Genomic DNA, 19,617 nt, shown 5'->3' with positions numbered 1-19,617 from the left:
TTCCCGGAGGATGTCAAATTAAACACCTTTCAGCCATCTAGTTTCCAAAATTAGTTTGTTCGGCTACCAGTTTCAGCGTTTTATTACGCAATCTTCATGCCCCTGACCGACGTGTAGGAAAATTCTACCTCGCTTCGGATCAAAACGGGGGCCAGCAGTACTGGTATCAGTTGATTTTTGCCATAGCGATCACTTCAACTACCATCTGACGACTCCCTCTTTGACCTAGCGCCTAATGTATTATTATTGCAACGAAACCTCCATTGGGAAAGGAAATAACTTAAAAAGAATTGGTAAGTTGGATGGAATCATTAAGATAAAGGATACAGGAGACAACTCTTCAGCAGCAGGATATGCTAGAATACTAGCTTCATTGACAGTGTTTATGATAATTTTAATTGCGCAAGGGTACGACTGAAAAGTTTTCTGTGATTCATATTCCGTAGTAGCATTGTAATCATACTTCGATGAGGCATAAATGTACATTTCTCTTTCCACTTAAAACGTAGTGCGATGTAGAAAACAAAACAGCACACTACTTCGTATACAGTTTTTGTTAAAACTATACAATATTTAAGGAGAAAGAATATATGTGAAAGAAACAATTTGTGTAATGGTTTAAATGGCCTGATACCCAAGTTAAAAGTAACTGCGAGAAAGGGAATGAAACAGTAGATCTTCACAGCACAGCATTTTCTTTCTCGCAGTTAGTTTTAACAGAAAATCTGTACATTGTTCTTTAATATATAAATCTCAGTGTTAGCAGAGTATCGCGTAACAATTTGAAATACATCGGCCAGGAACTTTCGAAATATTTGCTAGCAACGTTTCCCCTTCATGTATTAGGTAGGGTCTAAACGAAAACCAAACTCCTTGCGAACAGGCTATGAAGGCCCAACGGTACCGACCGGCTGCCGTGTAATCCTCAGCCCACAGGCGTCACTGGATGCGGATATGGAGGGGCATCTGGTCAGCACACCGCTCTCCCGGCCGTATGTCAGTTTCCGAGACCGGAATTAGGTAGGGTGCATGTATTTAAAAAAAAAAAAATATGTAGCCTATGCCTGCGGGAAAGTTAACAGAGTATCGCGTAAAAATCTAAAGTAAACCGTTCACAAACTTCCGCACATGATTGACAACAATGTCAAACTACGAGTTGTCTTTAAATACAAGTGTAGATTTTATATATGTATATAGAAGTATAGATTTTAAATATGTGTTTATATAACGTTTATATTTAAAATATTTAGCTTGTGTCTGTCCGAACGGTCATTAGAGTATAGTGTAAAAATTGGGCGTAAATAGGTCAAGAACCATTAAAGTACTATTTTTGTCTATGTATTGTAGTAGTATAGATCCAGTTTGTAGGGAACCGTCATTGCAGGAGTCCTATTCGCACCTGTCATGTTTTTATATACACTACTGGCCATTAAAATTGCTACAGCAAGAAGAAATGCAGATGATAAACGGGAATTCATTGGACAAATATATTATACCAGAACTGACATGTGATTACATTGTCCCGCAATTTGGATGCATAGATCCTGAGAAATCAGTACCCAGAACAACCACCTCTGCCCGTAATAACGGCCTTGATACGCCTGAGCATTGAGTCAAACAGAGCGTGGATGGGGTGTACAGGTACAGCTGCCCATGCAGCTTCAACACGATACCACAGTTCATCAGGAGTAGTGACTGGCGTATCGTAACGAGCCAGTTGCTCGGCCACCATTGACCAGACGTTTTCAGTTAGTGAGAGATATGGAGAATGTGCTGGCCAGGGCAGCAGTCGAACATTTTCTGTATCCAGAAAGGCCCGTACAGGATCTGAAACATGCGGTCGTGCATTATCCTGCTGAAATGTAGGGTTTCACAGGGATCGAATGAAGGGTAGAGCCACAGATCGTAACACATCTGAAATGTAACGTCCACTGTTCAAAGTGCCGTCAATGCGAACAAGAGGTGACCGAGACGTGTAACCGATGGCTCCCCATACCATCACGTCAGGTGATACGCCAGTATGGCGATGACGAATACACGCTTCCAATGTGCGTTCACCGCGATGTCGCCAAACATGCATGGGACCATCATGATGCTGTAAACAGAACCTGGATTCATCCGAAAAATGACGTTTTGCCATTCGTGCACCCAGGTTCGTCCTTGGGTACACCATCGCAGGTGCTCCTGTCTGTGATGCAGTATCAAGGGTAACCGCATCCATCGTCTCCGAGCTGATAGTCCGTGCGGCTGCAAATGTCGTCGAACTGTTCGTGCAGGTGGTTGTTGTCTCGCAAACGAGCCCATCTGTTGACTCAGGAATCGAGACGCGGCTGCGCGATCCGTTACAGCCATGCGGATAATATGCCTGTCATCTCGACTGCTAGTCATACGAGGTCGTTGGGATCCAGCACGGCATTCCGTATTACCCTCCTGAACCCACAGATTCCATATTCTGCTAACAGTCATTGGATCTCGACCAACGCGAGCAGCAATGTCGCGATACGATAAACCGCAATCGCGATAGGCTACAATCCGATCTTTATCAAAGTCGGAAACGTGATGGTACACATTTCCCTTCCTTACACGAGGCATCACTACAACGTTTCACCAGGCAACGCCGGTCAACTGCTGTTCGTGATGAGAAATCGGTTGGAAACTTTCCTCATGTGAGCACGTTGTAGGTGTCGCCACCGGCGCCAACCTTGTGTGAATGCTCTGAAAAGCTAATCATTTGCATATCACAGCATATTCTTCCTGTCGGTTAAATTTCGTGTCTGTAGCACGTCATCTTCGTGGTGTAGCAATTTTAATGGCCAGTAGTGTATTTTGTTCATCGTAACTACAGCATTTTAAGCAGTGTATTCCAGTCTGCATTGCCAAAATATGCAAATACTATAAATGAGTAATAAGTTTTTGATAATCTGGGGCCACAGTCATAATATATTTCTTTAAAATCAGTACCGCCTTTAGACTGTTGTTTATTTACAATGTTACATTTACATATACACAATCATGATTTCGGCTTCAAAGTGCCATTATCATGTGTTTTAAGTGTTATAAATTGCCTAAGATGGCATGCTGTCGTATTAAAATACGCTATTAGACACATTGTCTAAGAGTCGATGTATCGACTCTTGTCTGGCTTGCTTCTACATTTTTCCCGAACCGAAACTCATCTTCCTGTAAGTCTCCATCACTCGTTCCATTCCTATCCAGATGATATGTGTCTGTTTTTTTGCACTCACGACTTATCAACCTGATGTGAGATACGACAATGAAAAATAAAACACTTGAGAGTAAAATACGAAATGTAATTTAACAACACATTAGTACTGCAGATAATAAGCGACTGCGAAAATATGATAACAGAACAACACGGATATTCTCTAATTATGTTAGGGGAAAGCAACTTGATATCAACACTAATAAATTATATAAGTAGAGAGACTAGAACAAAAAAAAAAAAAAAAAAAACGTACACGTTGCAAACAGAGAGAAAAAGTGTGGTGCAAAAGTGATGATCATTCAGAACGAAACCGTCACATCAGGTTCTATACTTCTAAACCTCCATCCGGAAGCAAAAACTAGTTGCGGGTTACCTATTTAACGGCTTGCAGGGGTGACAAATAATTTTATTTTCAACATTTCGCTTAAATATGGAGCGATTTTTTCTGGTGAGTTCATCAACATGATTCCGATGAATATTGTCGGTTGTCGGTACGGCGGGAGCTCTGTCACACACGTTGGGTTAGCACCACCATTTCCTCCAATGTTTTATGCGAGAACTCTTAAAGCTCTTTTAAATAAAACAAACGTTATTAATATTCTCAATATTTCTTCTTTATTTCTACATATTTATTTCTCAACATAGTCTCCCAAAGAGAGTCCAGTTTGTTGATACCTTCACCATAGAATATATGACTGTTGACGGAGCCACAATCTCACTTCTGCTTGCGCCGTTGCATCATCAGAGTGACATCGTCAAAGATGTTATTTAAGGGGAGGTTTACTATCTTTTGGTTTAAAAAATCGATTTTTTTTTTAAATTGCATTTTTGAATCCATAAAAGTGTTTGGAATCCAGCCCCGAAACGGTTTTTCCGCATACGGAACGGAAATGTTTGTTATTCACTGTTGAACAAAAAAATGCACTTGCCTGAAATCGGCCTTTTTCACGAACCAGTTTTTGTCGCGAATTTTGGCTTTGTAGCCGGGAAAAATTATTCTCTGTGCTTGCCCATGACTAAAATTGATAAAGTGATCAAGGAGCTTAAGACGTGCTACGGCTTGGCAATCCTACGGCATTCCAGTTCGGTGGAACAGATGAAGAAGGCAATTTGGGCAACGTATTTGCACAAGTGTTCGACGGATGACCACCCACAACGCCAAAATTGTCTGGCTGGGGAAACTAGTTGGTGCAAGTGGCGCATTGCAGAGGCTACCGGACATCTGGACGAATATCAACACGACCAGCCGCTCTCCAAAGAAGTTCAAAAAGTGATTCATCCGACCTACGTGGCCCTTTCGGAGGACCAGTTATTGTACCGGTGCTTGGGAGGAAACACACAAAATTTAAATGAAAGTTTGAACGCGTGTGTGTTTGGAATTTAGCCCCCAAGCATTTGCATTTTGGTGCGAAGCCTGTGGAGATTGCGAATTTCCTGGCAGTGAGCAGCTTCAACGAAGGGTATTCAGCAATTCTGAAGACAATGACAACGATAGACGTCACCCTGGGACTCTTCGACGCACTTTGCCAAGCATTCGGACGACCACCGGATTTAAGCGGCCGAAAACCACTTGTCACCGGCCGTAAGAGCGGCTCTGGAGCAGCGCAGGATGGCCCAGATCGAGCAGAACGCCCTCTATTAGGAAGAGGAAGGACTAGTTTAAGGACCCGGAATAGCAGATTGAACGTAAGGTGCATAATATTGCATTTATATGTAGTCAAAACTTCGAATCTGTTTTTCTCGAAATGACTTTTTTTTATCGCGCGGTATGGTAACTTCAAATCTACTGAACCGATTACCATGATTCTTTGTTTCCGACGAAGCTAACTAAATTGTCTAGGAGTTGTACAACGTTTACTCCGATCTCTCAACTATAAATACTTTTACTTGGAACGACGAAGTCGATAAGTCGATGAAAAAAACCCTATTTTTTTCAAATGGCAGCCATTTTGTTTCCTATGGTCCAAATACCGTAAGCGAGGTAGAACTCCTAAAGGATCTTATATACTTCGCTAACGTCAACTCAGTTTTGATTTCAGATGAGCCGGCTGGCCTGTGACATACTGCGCATGGAGGTCTACATCGAAATTTTGTTTCGTTCCGACAGTACTTTCGCCTTTCCTCTTTGACATTTCCAGTCGAAAAAATTCCAGTTTGTAGAGGAAATATCAATAAACATATTGACCAAATTTGACAGTGATATCTATAACACTTCCCGAAAAAAATTCTCAAAGAACATACTTTTTTCGGGTCAAAGATAGTAAACCTCCCGTTAAGCTTTGGAAACAGGTGAAAATGTGATGGTGCCAAGCCGGAGGTATGGAGGATGATCGGTAACAGTAAACCCCCAGGCATCTGATTGTCACAGATGTCGCAGTGCTCCTGTGTGGTCTGGCATTGTCGTGCTGGAGGAGAGGGTGTTCTGTGTGTGGACGAACTCTTCATATCCGTGCTTTCAGTGTCCTGAGGGACTCGCAGTACCTTACAGAGATTACGGTGGTGCCTTTAGGAGTGATTCCTAAGGTACCACACATTGAGCATTCCAGAACACTGTGAGTATGATTCTGCCTGCTTGAAGGCATGGCCTTGAATTGTTTTTGCCCCAGTAATCCTTTGTGGTGGAACTCTATTGGTGCTGTCTTGCTTTCGGGGTCAAATGGTAATCCCATACGTCCAATCACCTTTGTTTCACGTCAGGAGTGAGCATTCGAGGTTCACATGAGAAATGAGCATTCGATGCACGCACCGTGTACACGAGTCTTCTGTACTATAGTTCTGCAATGATGGCCAGTACACGCCCTCGTGATTTGCCATACTTGACCTGAGACTGTGTCAGCGTTATCCAACGATTTTCTCTGACGAGTTCATAAACCTCATTCCGATGAGTCTCCTCAGTTGCCATATGCTGTCATCCACTCGGAGCTCTGCCAGACAGTTTGAGGTTAGCACCACCATTTCCTCCACTACGAGCACGAACAACACGACATTGCATGTTACTGATGTCGATACAGTCATTACCGTACACAACTTCCATTCTTTTATGGATTTCAATTGGAGGCACGTTTTCTGCTGTCAGAAACTCATTACAGCACACACCGACGTACTTATATTAAACACTGCCACATTACGTGCTACAATTCAGAGCCCCCTAGTGACAGAGGGTTGCAACTTGTGTCAGCAAAGCAGGAAAGTTGACTGAGTAATATGCATAACACATAATACTGTGACCGATACTGAGAACAGAATACTAAATTCAGAGGCATTACTTTTCAGTATGTAGGTAGTGGAGAGCGGATGTTGTAATTACGACGATAAATAATCACTCGCACTTCTGTCAAATGGTTCAAATGGCTCTGAGCACCATGGGACTCAATATCTGAGGTCATCAGTCCCCTAGAACTTAGAACTACTTAAACCTAACTAACCTAAGGACAACACACACATCCATGCCCGAGCCAGGATTCGAACCTGCGACCGATGCGGTCGCACGGTTCCAGACTGTAGCGCTTAGAACCGCCCGGCCACACGAGCCAGCGCACTTCTGTCACTTACTACGAATACTTTTATTCTCGTAGCATATAACAATGCGTGTAGCATAGAGCGCGTACTACAGAGAACTGATCTGGCAAAGATACAGTTGTTCTTGCTGCGGCAGCACAGCGATATTATTGGGGCATAGAGCCAATGGTTCTATGTCCGCACATGTACGTTCTCATACACAACAATGACAGCCAGCTGATGGTTGGTTACATCCACACTGCTGTGCACAGCATAGTACCTGATGTCATCACCGTCATTGTTGCATGGGCTGCAATGAGACAATTTTTCACCATAGTTGTCTGCATGCATGAGGTACGTGTTTTAAGAGCTTTGAAGCCTGTGTTATACAGCAAAGTCCTTTACAAGAACCACATACTGTATCACACAACCTTTACTGATAGTTAGTGGCTAGCGTTGCTGCCTCTGGATCACGGGGTCCCAGGTTCGATTCTTGACCGGGTTGGGGAATTTCTCTGCCCAGGGACTGGGTATTTGTGTTTTCCTCATCATTTCATCATCATAATCATCATTATCATCATTCTTGACAGTGGCTGGATTAGATTATGAAAAAATGGGAATGTGTAAAAATTGGGAATTTGTACAGGCGCTGATGACCGCGCAGTTGAGCGCCCCACAAATCAAATACCAAACATCATTACTGGTAGCTCTTGATTTATGCATATACACTCTAAGACTAAAAAACAAAAACAATGCACCAAGAAATATGAAATTGGTTACCAACTGATATTCATACAAGTATCGACGGAAAATGCAAAATTGTAGGCTTTGGCAATCGTCGTACGAATGTGTGACGCTGCAGTGCAGTTTCACCGTGCAACTGGCAATGATACTAAATAGGGGACATGTCAATACCAGGGCATAAAGTGATTGTGAATATTGTTCCGTAACTGTGTCTCGCAGACAGGCATGTGAACAATATACGCATATGTCAGCATTTGAGAGAGGATGAGTGATAGGGCTCAAAGAAACTGATTGGAGTAACTGGAAAATTGCTCATCATTTGAATAGGAGCAATGCCACTATTCATCACTGTTGGCAGCAATGGGTGAACCACGGCCAAACACAGTGACCTGGATAGACAACAGAATGTGAGGAACAAGCAATCATCAAGAGGGGCATTCAGGGCCCTGGATTCATCATTGTCATCGATCCGACGTGCAACTGGTGCTTCAGTGACCACAAGAACTGTAAACAGGCAGCTCAGAGAAAAGGGGGGGCGGGGCTGAGCTCACAGCGTCCACTGTGCCAACTACCGGTGAGCTCATTACACCAACAAGCTTGTTTTCAGTGGTGTCAGACACATTCAGCCTGGAATCTCATTGCCTGGAGTAGAACTGTCACCAGTGATTATTCCAGCTTCATACTGAGCCCTCATGACCGTTATACTTCTTTTGATGATGTATCAAAAAATATCTTTAGTATATTTATGTACTCAGTGTTTTCAACACACACATGTTTTCCAGATTTTGTTGCAGCTGATTGATCATGTCCTTGAAGCTACCTATGTTAGTTTTCTTCACTTCAGCAGTGATTGGAGAGGAAAAGTATGTCATTTCGAGTTTGCAGATGGAACTACCTTGTTTTTTTTTTAATATATAAAAAAATAAGAACTGTGACTCCAGGCATCTTGAAAGGTAGCTTTTCTTTTATTAGACTGTTAGCAGTGGTATTGAAATTGTACACATGCCAATCCTTACCCAGAACAACCATACACATAATGTGGTTGCTCAGAGCCTGATGACAGTGTGATGGTAAGGTTATGGTTTCAAGTTTTCTCAATTCCTTTTTTGATGGTATCAAAATGTAACTGTGTCCACTGATTAAGGAGTAGGGTAGTGAGCTGCTTTGTTGAAAACTAACAATAAATGTCTACCACAAGCAGTAGATGTTCACATTTGGCAAAACTTGTTTTTCTGCATGTCAAGCTTAGAAAATTTCACAGTTCTGTTTTCAAGATTAAACAGGCAAATACAAGGTGTGTATAACACATTTTTTTCTGGGAGCAGGTAGGTTTTATTCAGGATTCCAATACATCATATTATTCCCCACTGTTTTGGCTACAAAACCCTATTTTTCAATGTAATATTTGTTCAATGTGACCGCCTTAATGCCACATTACTGGAAAGGCCTGTATGCCCACAAGGTACCACTCTACTGGTCAATATCATAGCCAATGTCTTGCTTGTTTTTCCATTTTCTGGTGGGTAGCGCAATACACTCCAGAGTTGATTATAGCACCATCAAGGGAAGGAGATCTAACAGAATACCCTCTTCGGAGTCCCAGAAAGACTGTCACCATGACTTTAGCGATGGAGGTTGTGACCTTGAACTTTTTCTTGGGAGGAGAGGTGGTATGGTACCACTCCATGGATTGCCATTTTGTTTCTGGTTTGAAGTGATCAACACATTTTCATTGCCTGTGATGATGTTTGACAAAAAATTGTCACAATCAGCCTCATAAGGTGCAAGCAGTTCCTTTCAGATTGTCCTTTGTTGCTCTTAACGGTTTTCTGTTGGGTGACAGGAAACCCGGCAGGCACATACCTTTGAGTATCCCATCCGGTGGCTGAGTGTGTCAGCACAACCAACAGAGATGTCCAGTTGTGTTGTGAGGTGTTCGATTGTGACCCGTCGATCACCTTGAATAAGAGTGCCTGCATGTTGTGCAGCATCGCAGGAGTTGCAGCTGTGTGCAGCAGGCTAGCACGTGGCAGATCGGATGAGTTCGCTCGACCGTATTGCGACGATGACAGATGGCTCTACCGATGACTCACCGTGCTTTTGTTCACTGCCAGGTCCCTGTAGAAATTCTGCAGGCACCTAAGAACATCTGTGATGCTCCAGTTTTCTGACAAAAGAAACTCAATGTCAGCTGTCTGCTTGGAATGAATCTCCTTTACAGATGCCATTTTGAAGACTACACATAGTGGCCGAGAAAAAACAATTGTTGGATTGCTTATTGAATGCTCAGAGCAGTAAGTTTTCATCAAATCTATGTTCAGCCATGGATTCATCTCATTTAGAAGTACACGAATGCAAGTACAGTGTAACTCATTTTTTGAAATTTTATGGTTTTTTTTGTGTTTTTGAAATTTGTCCTCAATCGTTGTGGTAACAGTTCTGCCTGGACCTAGTGGTAAAGCCATTATGGTCAAATCGCTAGCTTGTGAGACAGGAAGGATAACCAGACTTGGACGAATCCACATGGCAGATTAATGATCATGTCTGTTACAGACTGAGTGTGCTTAGTAGGCAGACACCAACACTTATTTAGGTAAATGCTGGGCTGGTCCCCAATTCTCACATCAGAAAATGCAGTACACAAACATCTGAAGAGGCATCAGATGCTAGACAAAGTTTATACAGCTCCAGTAGATTTTGGGCATTCAGTCACATAAATTCCACTTCTTATTCTTCTTCTTCTTCTTCTTCTTCTTCTTCCAATATTTTGACTGAACAACTCTAATATTAGAAGAAGAAGATGTGGGATTCATGTTGCTGCATGCCTGAAATTTAATGGTCATTGGTAGTCACTGCTTCACAAAATTGTGAAGATGAGCAAAATTTATACGATTCACAGACAGCACAAGACTTCCTTCATTTATTTAACTAGCGATTGCAGCAACAAGAAGCCCATCCAGCCGCGAAGTTAATAAAATGAATTTGCTAGTGGATCCCACACTAGGCTGGATTAACAGTAAAAAGAAGATGAAGGAGAACAAATTGAAGTGTAGTGCAGCTTGATGTCTACGTTCGTGCCATATCTAACACAGTTTGCCATATACAACACTTTTTGCTGTGACAACTAAACCTGACAAGTAAATACAGAAAATCTATATTAAATAATGGACAAATCTCCAATAAGAACATTTATGCATATTACATACATCAACACGATTGAAAATTTTATATTGATCTTGTATTGCTCCTTTGATCTACCTTTTTTGTTTAGCTGTATTTGTAACTAGTTGGGATGTGTACTGCAACCAACTACCAGGTTAATGCCATTTAATGCTTTAGATACATGCATTTCACAAATTTAAGCATATTTATGTTTGGGGTGCAGACATATGAACAACATTTCAGAAATTTGTGTCTTTCTTCCAGATATTGCTTCAGGCTCAACGTGAGCTCTTGGACTACGACAACACTGGCATGAGCATCATGGAGATGAGCCACCGGTCTGCCAAATACACAGAACTCAACAACAGAGTCCAGCAGGACATGCGAGACCTCTTGTAAGTTTTGCTTTGTGATCCTACTGGGAAAAGAAATTGCTGATTATAATTTAAGTAACTTACTTCTGTTCAGTTTTATGTCAAAAGCACAATATTTAAACAAGAGGAATTGTTGCAAAGTTGAACAGGCATAAATTAGAAATCAGGTTTTAATCTGTAGCCCAAAGAGTTAGAAGAAATGGGAGGTAAGTTACGATGAAACAGATGTGACAACAATGAAGTAGCACGTGAGACTAAAATTCCAGAATCATTATCATCATCATATATGACAGGACTTCAAACAGTAGGATATATGTTATTATGCGAGTCCAAGTAACTTTTATTAAATGCTTCACTACATGTCAAAGTGACATATATTAATGATAGAAATTTTCAACATAGTCACTAAGTTGCTCAGGAGCCATTCGAGAACTGCTGTCCTGAATTACCTGGTCAGTGGAAATTCCTTATACACAAATATTCCGCACGTCCAGGGCCTCGCTGCGATGGAGCACTTCCTTTCACGCCGATCACCTGCCACCCTACCTAAAACCTCTTTCCTCATTACCTTAGCCAGCTTCATCCTGACCCACAACTTCTTCACTTTTGAAGGCCAGACATACCAACAATTAAAGGGAACAGCCATGGGTACCAGGATGGCCCCCTCGTACACCAACCTATTCATGGGTCGCCTAGAGGAAGCCTTCTTGGTTACCCAGGCCTGCCAACCCAAAGTTTGGTACAGATTTATTGATGACATCTTCATGATCTGGACTCACAGTAAAGAAGAACTCCAGAATTTCCTCTCCAACCTCAACTCCTTTGGTTCCATCAGATTCACCTGGTCCTACTCCATATCCCACGCCACTTTCCTTGACGTTGACCTCCATCTGTCCAATGGCCAGCTTCACACGTCCGTCCACATCAAACCCACCAACAAGCAACAGTACCTGCATTATGACAGCTGCCACCCATTCCACATCAAACGGTCCCTTCCCTACAGCCTAGGTATTCGTGGCAAACAAATCTGCTCCAGTCCGGAATCCCTGAACCATTACACCAACAACCTGGCAACAGCTTTCGCATCCCGTAACTACCCTCCCGACCTGGTACAGAAGCAAATAACCAGAGCCACTTCCTCATCCCCTCAAACCCAGAACCTCCCACAGAAGAACCACAAAAGTGCCCCACTTGTGACAGGATACTTTCCGGGACTGGACCAGACTCTGAATGTGGCTCTCCAGCAGGGATACGACTTCCTCAAATCCTGCCCTGAAATGAGATCCATCCTTCATGAAATCCTCCCCACTCCACCAAGAGTGTCTTTCCGCCGTCCACCTAACCTACGTAACCTGTTAGTTCATCCCTATGAAATCCCCAAACCACCTTCCCTACCCTCTGGCTCCTATCCTTGTAACTGCCCCCGGTGTAAAACCTGTCCCATGCACCCTCCCACCACCACCTACTCCAGTCCTGTAACCCGGAAGGTGTACACGATCAAAGGCAGAGCCACGTGTGAAAGCACCCGGGTGATTTACCAACTGACCTGCCTACACAATGATGCATTCTATGTGGGAATGACCAGCAACAAACTGTCCATTCGCATGAATGGACACAGGCAGAGAGTGTTTGTTGGTAATGAGGATCACCCTGTGGCTAAACATGCCTTGGTGCACGGCCAGCACATCTTGGCACAGTGTTACACCGTCCGGGTTATCTGGATACTTCCCACCAACACCAACCTATCTGAACTCCGGATATGGGAACTTGCTCTTCAATATATCCTCTCTTCCCGTTACCCACCAGGCCTCAATCTCCGCTAATTTCAACTTGCCACCACTCATACCTGTCATTCAACAACATCTTTGCCTCTGCACATCCGCCTCGACTGACATCTCTGCCCAAACCCTCTGTCTTTAAATATGTCTGCTTGTGTCTGTATATGTGTGGATGGATATGTGTGTGTGTGCGAGTGTATACCCGTCCTTTTTTTCCCCCTAAGGTAAGTCTTTCCGCTCCCGGGATTGGAATGACTCCTTACCCTCTCCCTTAAAACCCACATCCTTTCGTCTTTCCCTCTCCTTCCCTCTTTCCTGATGAGGCAACAGTTTGTTGCGAAAGCTAGAATTTTGTGTGTATGTTTGTGTTTGTTTGTGTGTCTGTCGACCTGCCAGCACTTTCATTTGGTAAGTCACATCATCTTTGTTTTTAGATATATTTTTCGTACGTGGAATGTTTCCCTCTATTATAAAAATATATCTTTCCTTAGACATAAATAATTAATTATTTCTACTGGGTCATGGGAGGTGTTATTTCACAACACTCTGTGCGCCGAGGTGCACAAGCACTTTGATTATTTAGCCCACCGAATATCTCCGTGCCACTGTTCTGGCACTGGCAGATCACCCTCTGAAAAGGGATCAAATGAAGGCAAACACAACCACAACCACAACCACTCACACGCATGGAAAGCAAAGGACCTCAGAGTTCCTAAACTCCACCAATCCTGGAGGCAGGAGGTGATCTCTATGAAGACAACCACAGTTGTAGTCACAACAGAACTGTGTGTGCAGGGAACTGGAACATATGCTCTTCTTCTTCTTCTTCTTCTTCTTCTTTTTTTTAAATAATACAATGCACCACTCTAGTTGAGCAATGGCCTTAGTGTAGAACAACATATGTAACTTGCATTCTGACGTCCTACATAAATCTGCAAGAATACAAAATGCTTTATACTCTGGGCAGCCACGGCCATGGAAATAACATATTGATAAATGAAGAACCACGATAACTGTTAAACAACTGTTGAAACAACTGATTCACAGCTTATAGCTACATCCTCAGGTACACATCTGAGTAGAAAAATGGGGGAAAAATAAGATAAACAATATTGTCTATTTCCCAAGTTTAAAAGATCTAGTAAATAATGGATGAGAGTTTCACAATGAGTTCAAATAAAATCAATACCAAGGTTAAATGGACAACAGAACATTCTCAATCAAATAAAAATAAAATGTCTGTTGAACAAATTATAGTCAGGTAATAAAATCAGCAGAATGATGGAGTCAACTACCCAGATAGCAAGGAATCCTACAATAAAAAATGTCAAGAGAACTGGTTGGATCTAAAATTAAAAGGTTGAAAATGTGGAATTAAAATTAACAATCCTCCTTGAAACAAGATAACCATTTTCTTGCCATGCTCTTTCCAGTGGCATTACCTCATAAACAGCACAAATCTTTCTGGCTGGCTTCACTGCTGTCACCCGCCTATTGAACTCAAACAGAAGAATATGTTGGAACTGTCTACATTTTTGCACTTGGCACTCTGTTTTCAAACATGTACACCTATAGTCACTGTCTCCAAATGACAATACATAAATTCAGATAGCAGCAGTGAACTACAAATAAAAAATGACAGTTGATAAATAAACCCATAGCAGCCAGAATACCAACACATGAAACAAAAACCCTATGAACTTATGCACTAACGTAACACCTCTGCCTCCCCCCCACCCCCACCCCCTCACACACACACACCTTTGCAGCTACATCAAACCAGCTGAACGCAAAGTACCTGAAAATAGAATTCTTCTTTTAAACTAATGGAGAAGATCATGAGCAAAAGGTCCCCCCATGCCTGCTCTGATACACCCTCAACATGTTTTTTTTGTTTACTATATGACAATGTGTAATTACATTAGTTAGTTCAAATGTAGGACAATGGAACAAAACATTGAGGTTTGAGAGTGGCTTGATTTTTCACTTGGGAAAATTCTCAGATTTCTTTTGGATACCACAGATATCCAGACACAAGCTACTGTAGAATGTTTCACAGCAGCATGTAAAAAACTGAAGAATGAAGAAAGATGACCAACAATACAAAGAACTTCTTCTTCTTCACTTCAAGGTTTAGGTAGTGTGCTTGTTATGACTTCACATTTTAAGCCCACCTTTTTCTTGGTCTTCAACTGTTTCTTTTTCCTAAAGGCTTCTACTTGTTAACAATTACTGGAATTCTATCTTCTTCCACACATTTAAGATGTTTCCTCCATTTCTCCCTATATTCTTACAATTTGTCATTAAGTTAAATATTTCTAGTTCTTCTCGTATATCCTAATTTCTTGTAAGAGCCCTCCTTGAGCAATCCTTGACAGATCTTAAAGAGATCTCATTTCAGCTGACTGTGTGCTGCTTTTGTTATACTTTTGTTCAGTTCAAGATTCACTGCAATAGAGCAAGACAGGTACAGTCACTGCTTTGCAAACCTAATTTTGGGTCTTTTCTCATCTAGTTCTTTACGGATTTATTTATAGCTCCACATATGTGCTGAAATTTAGTGATTTTATTCTATACATCACTATCATTATGTAAGTTGATATTGCACCACAAGTATCTAAAACTAGGGGCTTGTTCCAGTGCTCTGTCTTCAGTAATAATTTTTGATCAGACTGGGTGTTTTCCATAGTGACCTACAAAAATTGTGAGGGCCTCCCAGAAAGTAAAGAATGTTTTGCAACAATAAGATATTCTTTAACCCTCAAGCAGGTGCTCCGATCGTTATAACATGAGCGAGTGTGTGGTATACATTGTACACACGTAAGGAATGATTGTCTTCCTGTTACCAAGAAAGATGTGTATGAGCAGAACCACAGTTTAGTCTGAGTTTAATTAAACAGTGATAAACTTATATTATATGAGCTAAATCATTGTTTAACTAGACAATAAGAAAATAAACTTTCATTTTATCACTATGTTGCCATGTACAAGTGTTACCCCACAGTGATGACTCACTCAGAACATTAAACAGTGCAGTTTCATCATATCCCAGCTGATGATTACTAATTATCTCATAGGCAACTACCTCACTATAGGACTGTGCCGTTAGATCAAAATTTGGACCATCTTTTGACGGAACATAAATTTTTTCACAACTAGCTCGTTGTTTATTTCATACAAGATGCTATCCAAAATTTTCGGGACCAGTGCTGCCATCTGTTGAAAATCTTACCTTTGGACTAATGGTCACCATCACCCTTGAAGTAGTTCCCATCTGCACATACACAGTGCTCCCAGCACTTCTGCCACTGGTCAAACATTTCCTGGAAGTCCTTTCTTTTAAGGGTGTTTATCACTGCCAGCAATGCTTCTTGAATCCTCTCTAGAGTGTCGAACCGATGGCCTTCCAACTTGAGTTTCAGTTTTGGGAATAGCGAGGTGCCAAATCTGGCGAGTAGGTGGGTGGGGTACAACCGCCATGTTGTTTCTTGCCAAAAAGGTCCTGGTGAGCAAGGACGTGTGACAGGGCGCGTTGTCGTGATGCAGCAGCCAGTTCCCTTGATGCCAAAGTTCTGCCACCAGTGAGATGCCTTGCTAAACCCGCAGGACAGGAAAGGTAGTTTAAGTTGTGAAAAGGGGCCAAAATAAGCAGCTGTCAGTTACACTTGAACATACAACCTTTTATTTGATCAAACATTACAAGAGCCAAGAAATTTTTTTTAAAGAAAAAACACAGCTTTAGTTTTGAAACTTAATTAGCAGCTGAATGTGCTGTACAATCTCATGCCTTAAGGGCAAGACCACTTTAATTTAAAAATGGCTGAAAGCCAATAACTTAAAGCTCAACCAAAATCAGAAATTTAAAAGGCAAAGCCTTATCTTAAAACAGTTCCTTAATTAGGCTGAAGGCCCAAGGAATCTGACATTTTAAGAGCAAACAACTTAAATTCAAAATTGTCTGAAGGCCCAACACTTAAGACTCAATAAAATCAATTTTAAAAATGCCAAAGGCTTTACATAAAACAGTTCTTAAATTAGGCTGAAGACCCAAACCATCTAACATCTTAAGAGCAGAACAACCTTAATCTAAAAATCAGCTAGAAGCCATACAAGTACAAACAACAAGAACAAACAAGAAAAGGCAGTACACCCAAGGGCGCTCAGAAGTTTCGAGGGTCGGCCTGGAATTCAAACACTAACACTCGCTTAGGTGAGACAGGCAGTCGGCCCAACCATTGTCGATCCGACGACAACCCAACTGACAGACAGTAAACGGACTAATGGACAAGATAACCTCCACTTCACCCGACCGGCACACAACAGGGAGTTCAGTGGAACAATGTAGAAGGTATTCGTGCCCACAACAAATTATACTTTGAGCAGTCAAACTACACACCGTGCTGGACAGCAACAACACGATGAGGAAAATACACTGCCTGAATTTACATCAATGGCCAGGGCAGGTAACCGGAATGTTAACAGCCACAAGGCAGAAGATTCCACTGGTGTACTTGAATTCAAATAACCAAGTACAGTTAAACTCCACCGGAGGGTGGCTACAGTTTGCCAACTTGAAAACACACGTTGTTGCTCGCGGGAATATTGCAACCGCCGACAACGAACTCCAAATGACACAATGTGAACAGTCATTACTTGCTGTTAAATTAAGTCAAAACTCAACCTTCATGTCCAGGATTGGTGACCCACGAACCTCGTAGCAATGGGAACAGCACCACACACTCTGACACCACATAGAGGCCGCCAGCGTGCTCTGCAGAACTACATGCTGTGGAGATTTCCTCACTGCTCCACGCCAACCGATCAACTGCCCACACACAGCCCAGCCGGAAACTATAAGGACAGTGCCAAAGATAGTCCAAGGTGCAGATATCGATACACACCACTGCTGCCACCCGCAGAAAGAGAGGATAACAGCATAATTGCGATAACCATGGGAGACTAAACACAGAATAGCAACCGAGGTTTAATCCAACGCATAGCATGAGCCAGCCATGGCTCAGTCGCCAAACGTTTTCATGGAGCCGTTGCAAAGCATCACAGTAGTTCGCGGAATTCACTGTTTGGTTGGGTGGGACAAATTCTTTGTCTTCCCTTGGAACATGATGATCATGCTCTTCACTTTGCTCTTCACCTGTCTCGCTTTTTTGGGTCTTGGAGAGCCCAGGCTCTTCCACTCAAACACACACGTATGGCTCATGCTCTGTCCTCCAAACACTTGTTGAATCGTTGCGAGGGTCTCCGTAGCACTTTCCCCGAGATTCGCACAGAATTTGATACACACTTGCTGTTCTGTTTGCGGAACCATCGTAAAATCGCCACACACTGAACACAGAGTATTACAGAAATCACCGTGGACACGCAACACGTCCTCCCAGCTGAATGCCACTCCGCGCACTGACTCATCAGATATGCATCTCTCGCCACCTAGCACTGCAAATATCTACTACTCCTACTTCCCAGATGGCAGCACCAGTCCTGAAAATTTTGGATTTTACTTTGTATTACTGCTGCTCACCTGGATGTACAACAACAAAACTTACCAGTGAATAATGAAGATATAGGTGTGGGCTCACATTATAAAACAACAGTGGAATGGTACAAGACAATGTTATTTGCGGTTGACGCACTTTATACGTAGGCACACTCACTTGAGGGTTAACAGTAATTCAGAAAGTGGATATACGCATTTTTGCTCATATTTTGTCTATGTTTCCACATAGTTGCCCTTGATATTAATGCTCTGGCTACAAATGCAATAAAAGACAGAGTCACAGTGTGACAGCATAAACATAAGTAGTATAGTACAACATAGATATAGGAGTGCTGGCTGAAGCTGGTGCATGGCAATATAGAGAGCATTTGCCCACCAGGGGATGCTGGCTAACAGCTGCAGGTGACTGAGGAACTCGACCATGATCTGTGACCTCTGGTGGGGGCCCTGAGCAGCCGAATGCCACGCTACTCAAACTGTGTATTATACAATGCAGTAGTGGCAGCGAAGGTGTAGTAATGTACGAGTTACCACACCCCTCATTCCTCGGGGGGGCTGAGGGACCGAGATTCCTGTCCCCCCACACCGCGCGGACAGGTGACACGTGTTTAGTGTCTGAAGGAGACGTCCTGGGCATGCACAGCTCCAGGCTGATGCCAACCACAGAGTAAGGGTGTGAGTGCAGAGAGTGCAGACCTCTGCCTTCCTCTCCCTCTAGGAAAGTAGGCGGATGGCCCAGGCACCCTGTCGGTAGGCGAATGACGCCGGATGAGTCTCCGGATGCAGTGACGTGGGGAGTTACGGTGTCCAAAGGGAAGTGAGGTGACACCAGTACGAGGAATGAAGAAAGACGACCGACAATACAAAGAATTTCTTCACTTTGAGGTTTAGATAGTGTGCTTGTTATGACTTCACATTTTTAAGCCCACCTTTTTCTTGGTCTTCAACTGTTTCTTTTTCCTAAAGGCTTGTACTTGTTAACAATTACTGGAATTCTATCTTCTTCCACACATTTAAGATGTTTACTCCATTTCTCCCTATATTCTTACAATTTGTCATTAAGTTAAATATTTCTAGTTCTTCTTGTGTATTCTAATTTCTTGTAAGAGCCCTCCTTGAGCAGTCCTTGACAGATCTTAAAGAGATCTGTGTGCTGATTTTGTTATCTTTTGTACAATTCAAAATTCACTGAAATAGAGCAAGACAGGTACAGTCATTGCTTTGTAAACCTAATTTTGGGTCTTTCCTCATCTTGTTCTTTAAGGATTTATTTATAGCTCCACATACGTGCTGAAATTTAGTGATTTTATTCTATACATCATT

The 19,617-nt window shown here is 42.3% G+C and overlaps 1 protein-coding gene across 2 annotated transcripts in view; it reads left to right on the top strand.

The window, feature by feature from the left end:
• LOC126215388 (phosphoserine aminotransferase) overlaps positions 1-19,617 on the top strand; it is a 122,234-nt gene that overhangs the window by 61,870 nt on the left and 40,747 nt on the right. For both annotated transcript variants that reach the window (XM_049942095.1, XM_049942096.1), the window contains exon 3: positions 10,895-11,025. In XM_049942095.1, coding sequence (XP_049798052.1) covers positions 10,895-11,025 — 131 coding nt within the window. The remainder of the gene's footprint in view (positions 1-10,894; positions 11,026-19,617) is intronic.

This window comes from Schistocerca nitens, chromosome 12, assembly GCF_023898315.1.
Source record: "Schistocerca nitens isolate TAMUIC-IGC-003100 chromosome 12, iqSchNite1.1, whole genome shotgun sequence".
NCBI lineage: Eukaryota > Metazoa > Arthropoda > Insecta > Orthoptera > Acrididae > Schistocerca > Schistocerca nitens.
Note: the sequence above shows the minus strand (reverse complement) of the source record. Positions and strands in the feature narration are given on the sequence as shown.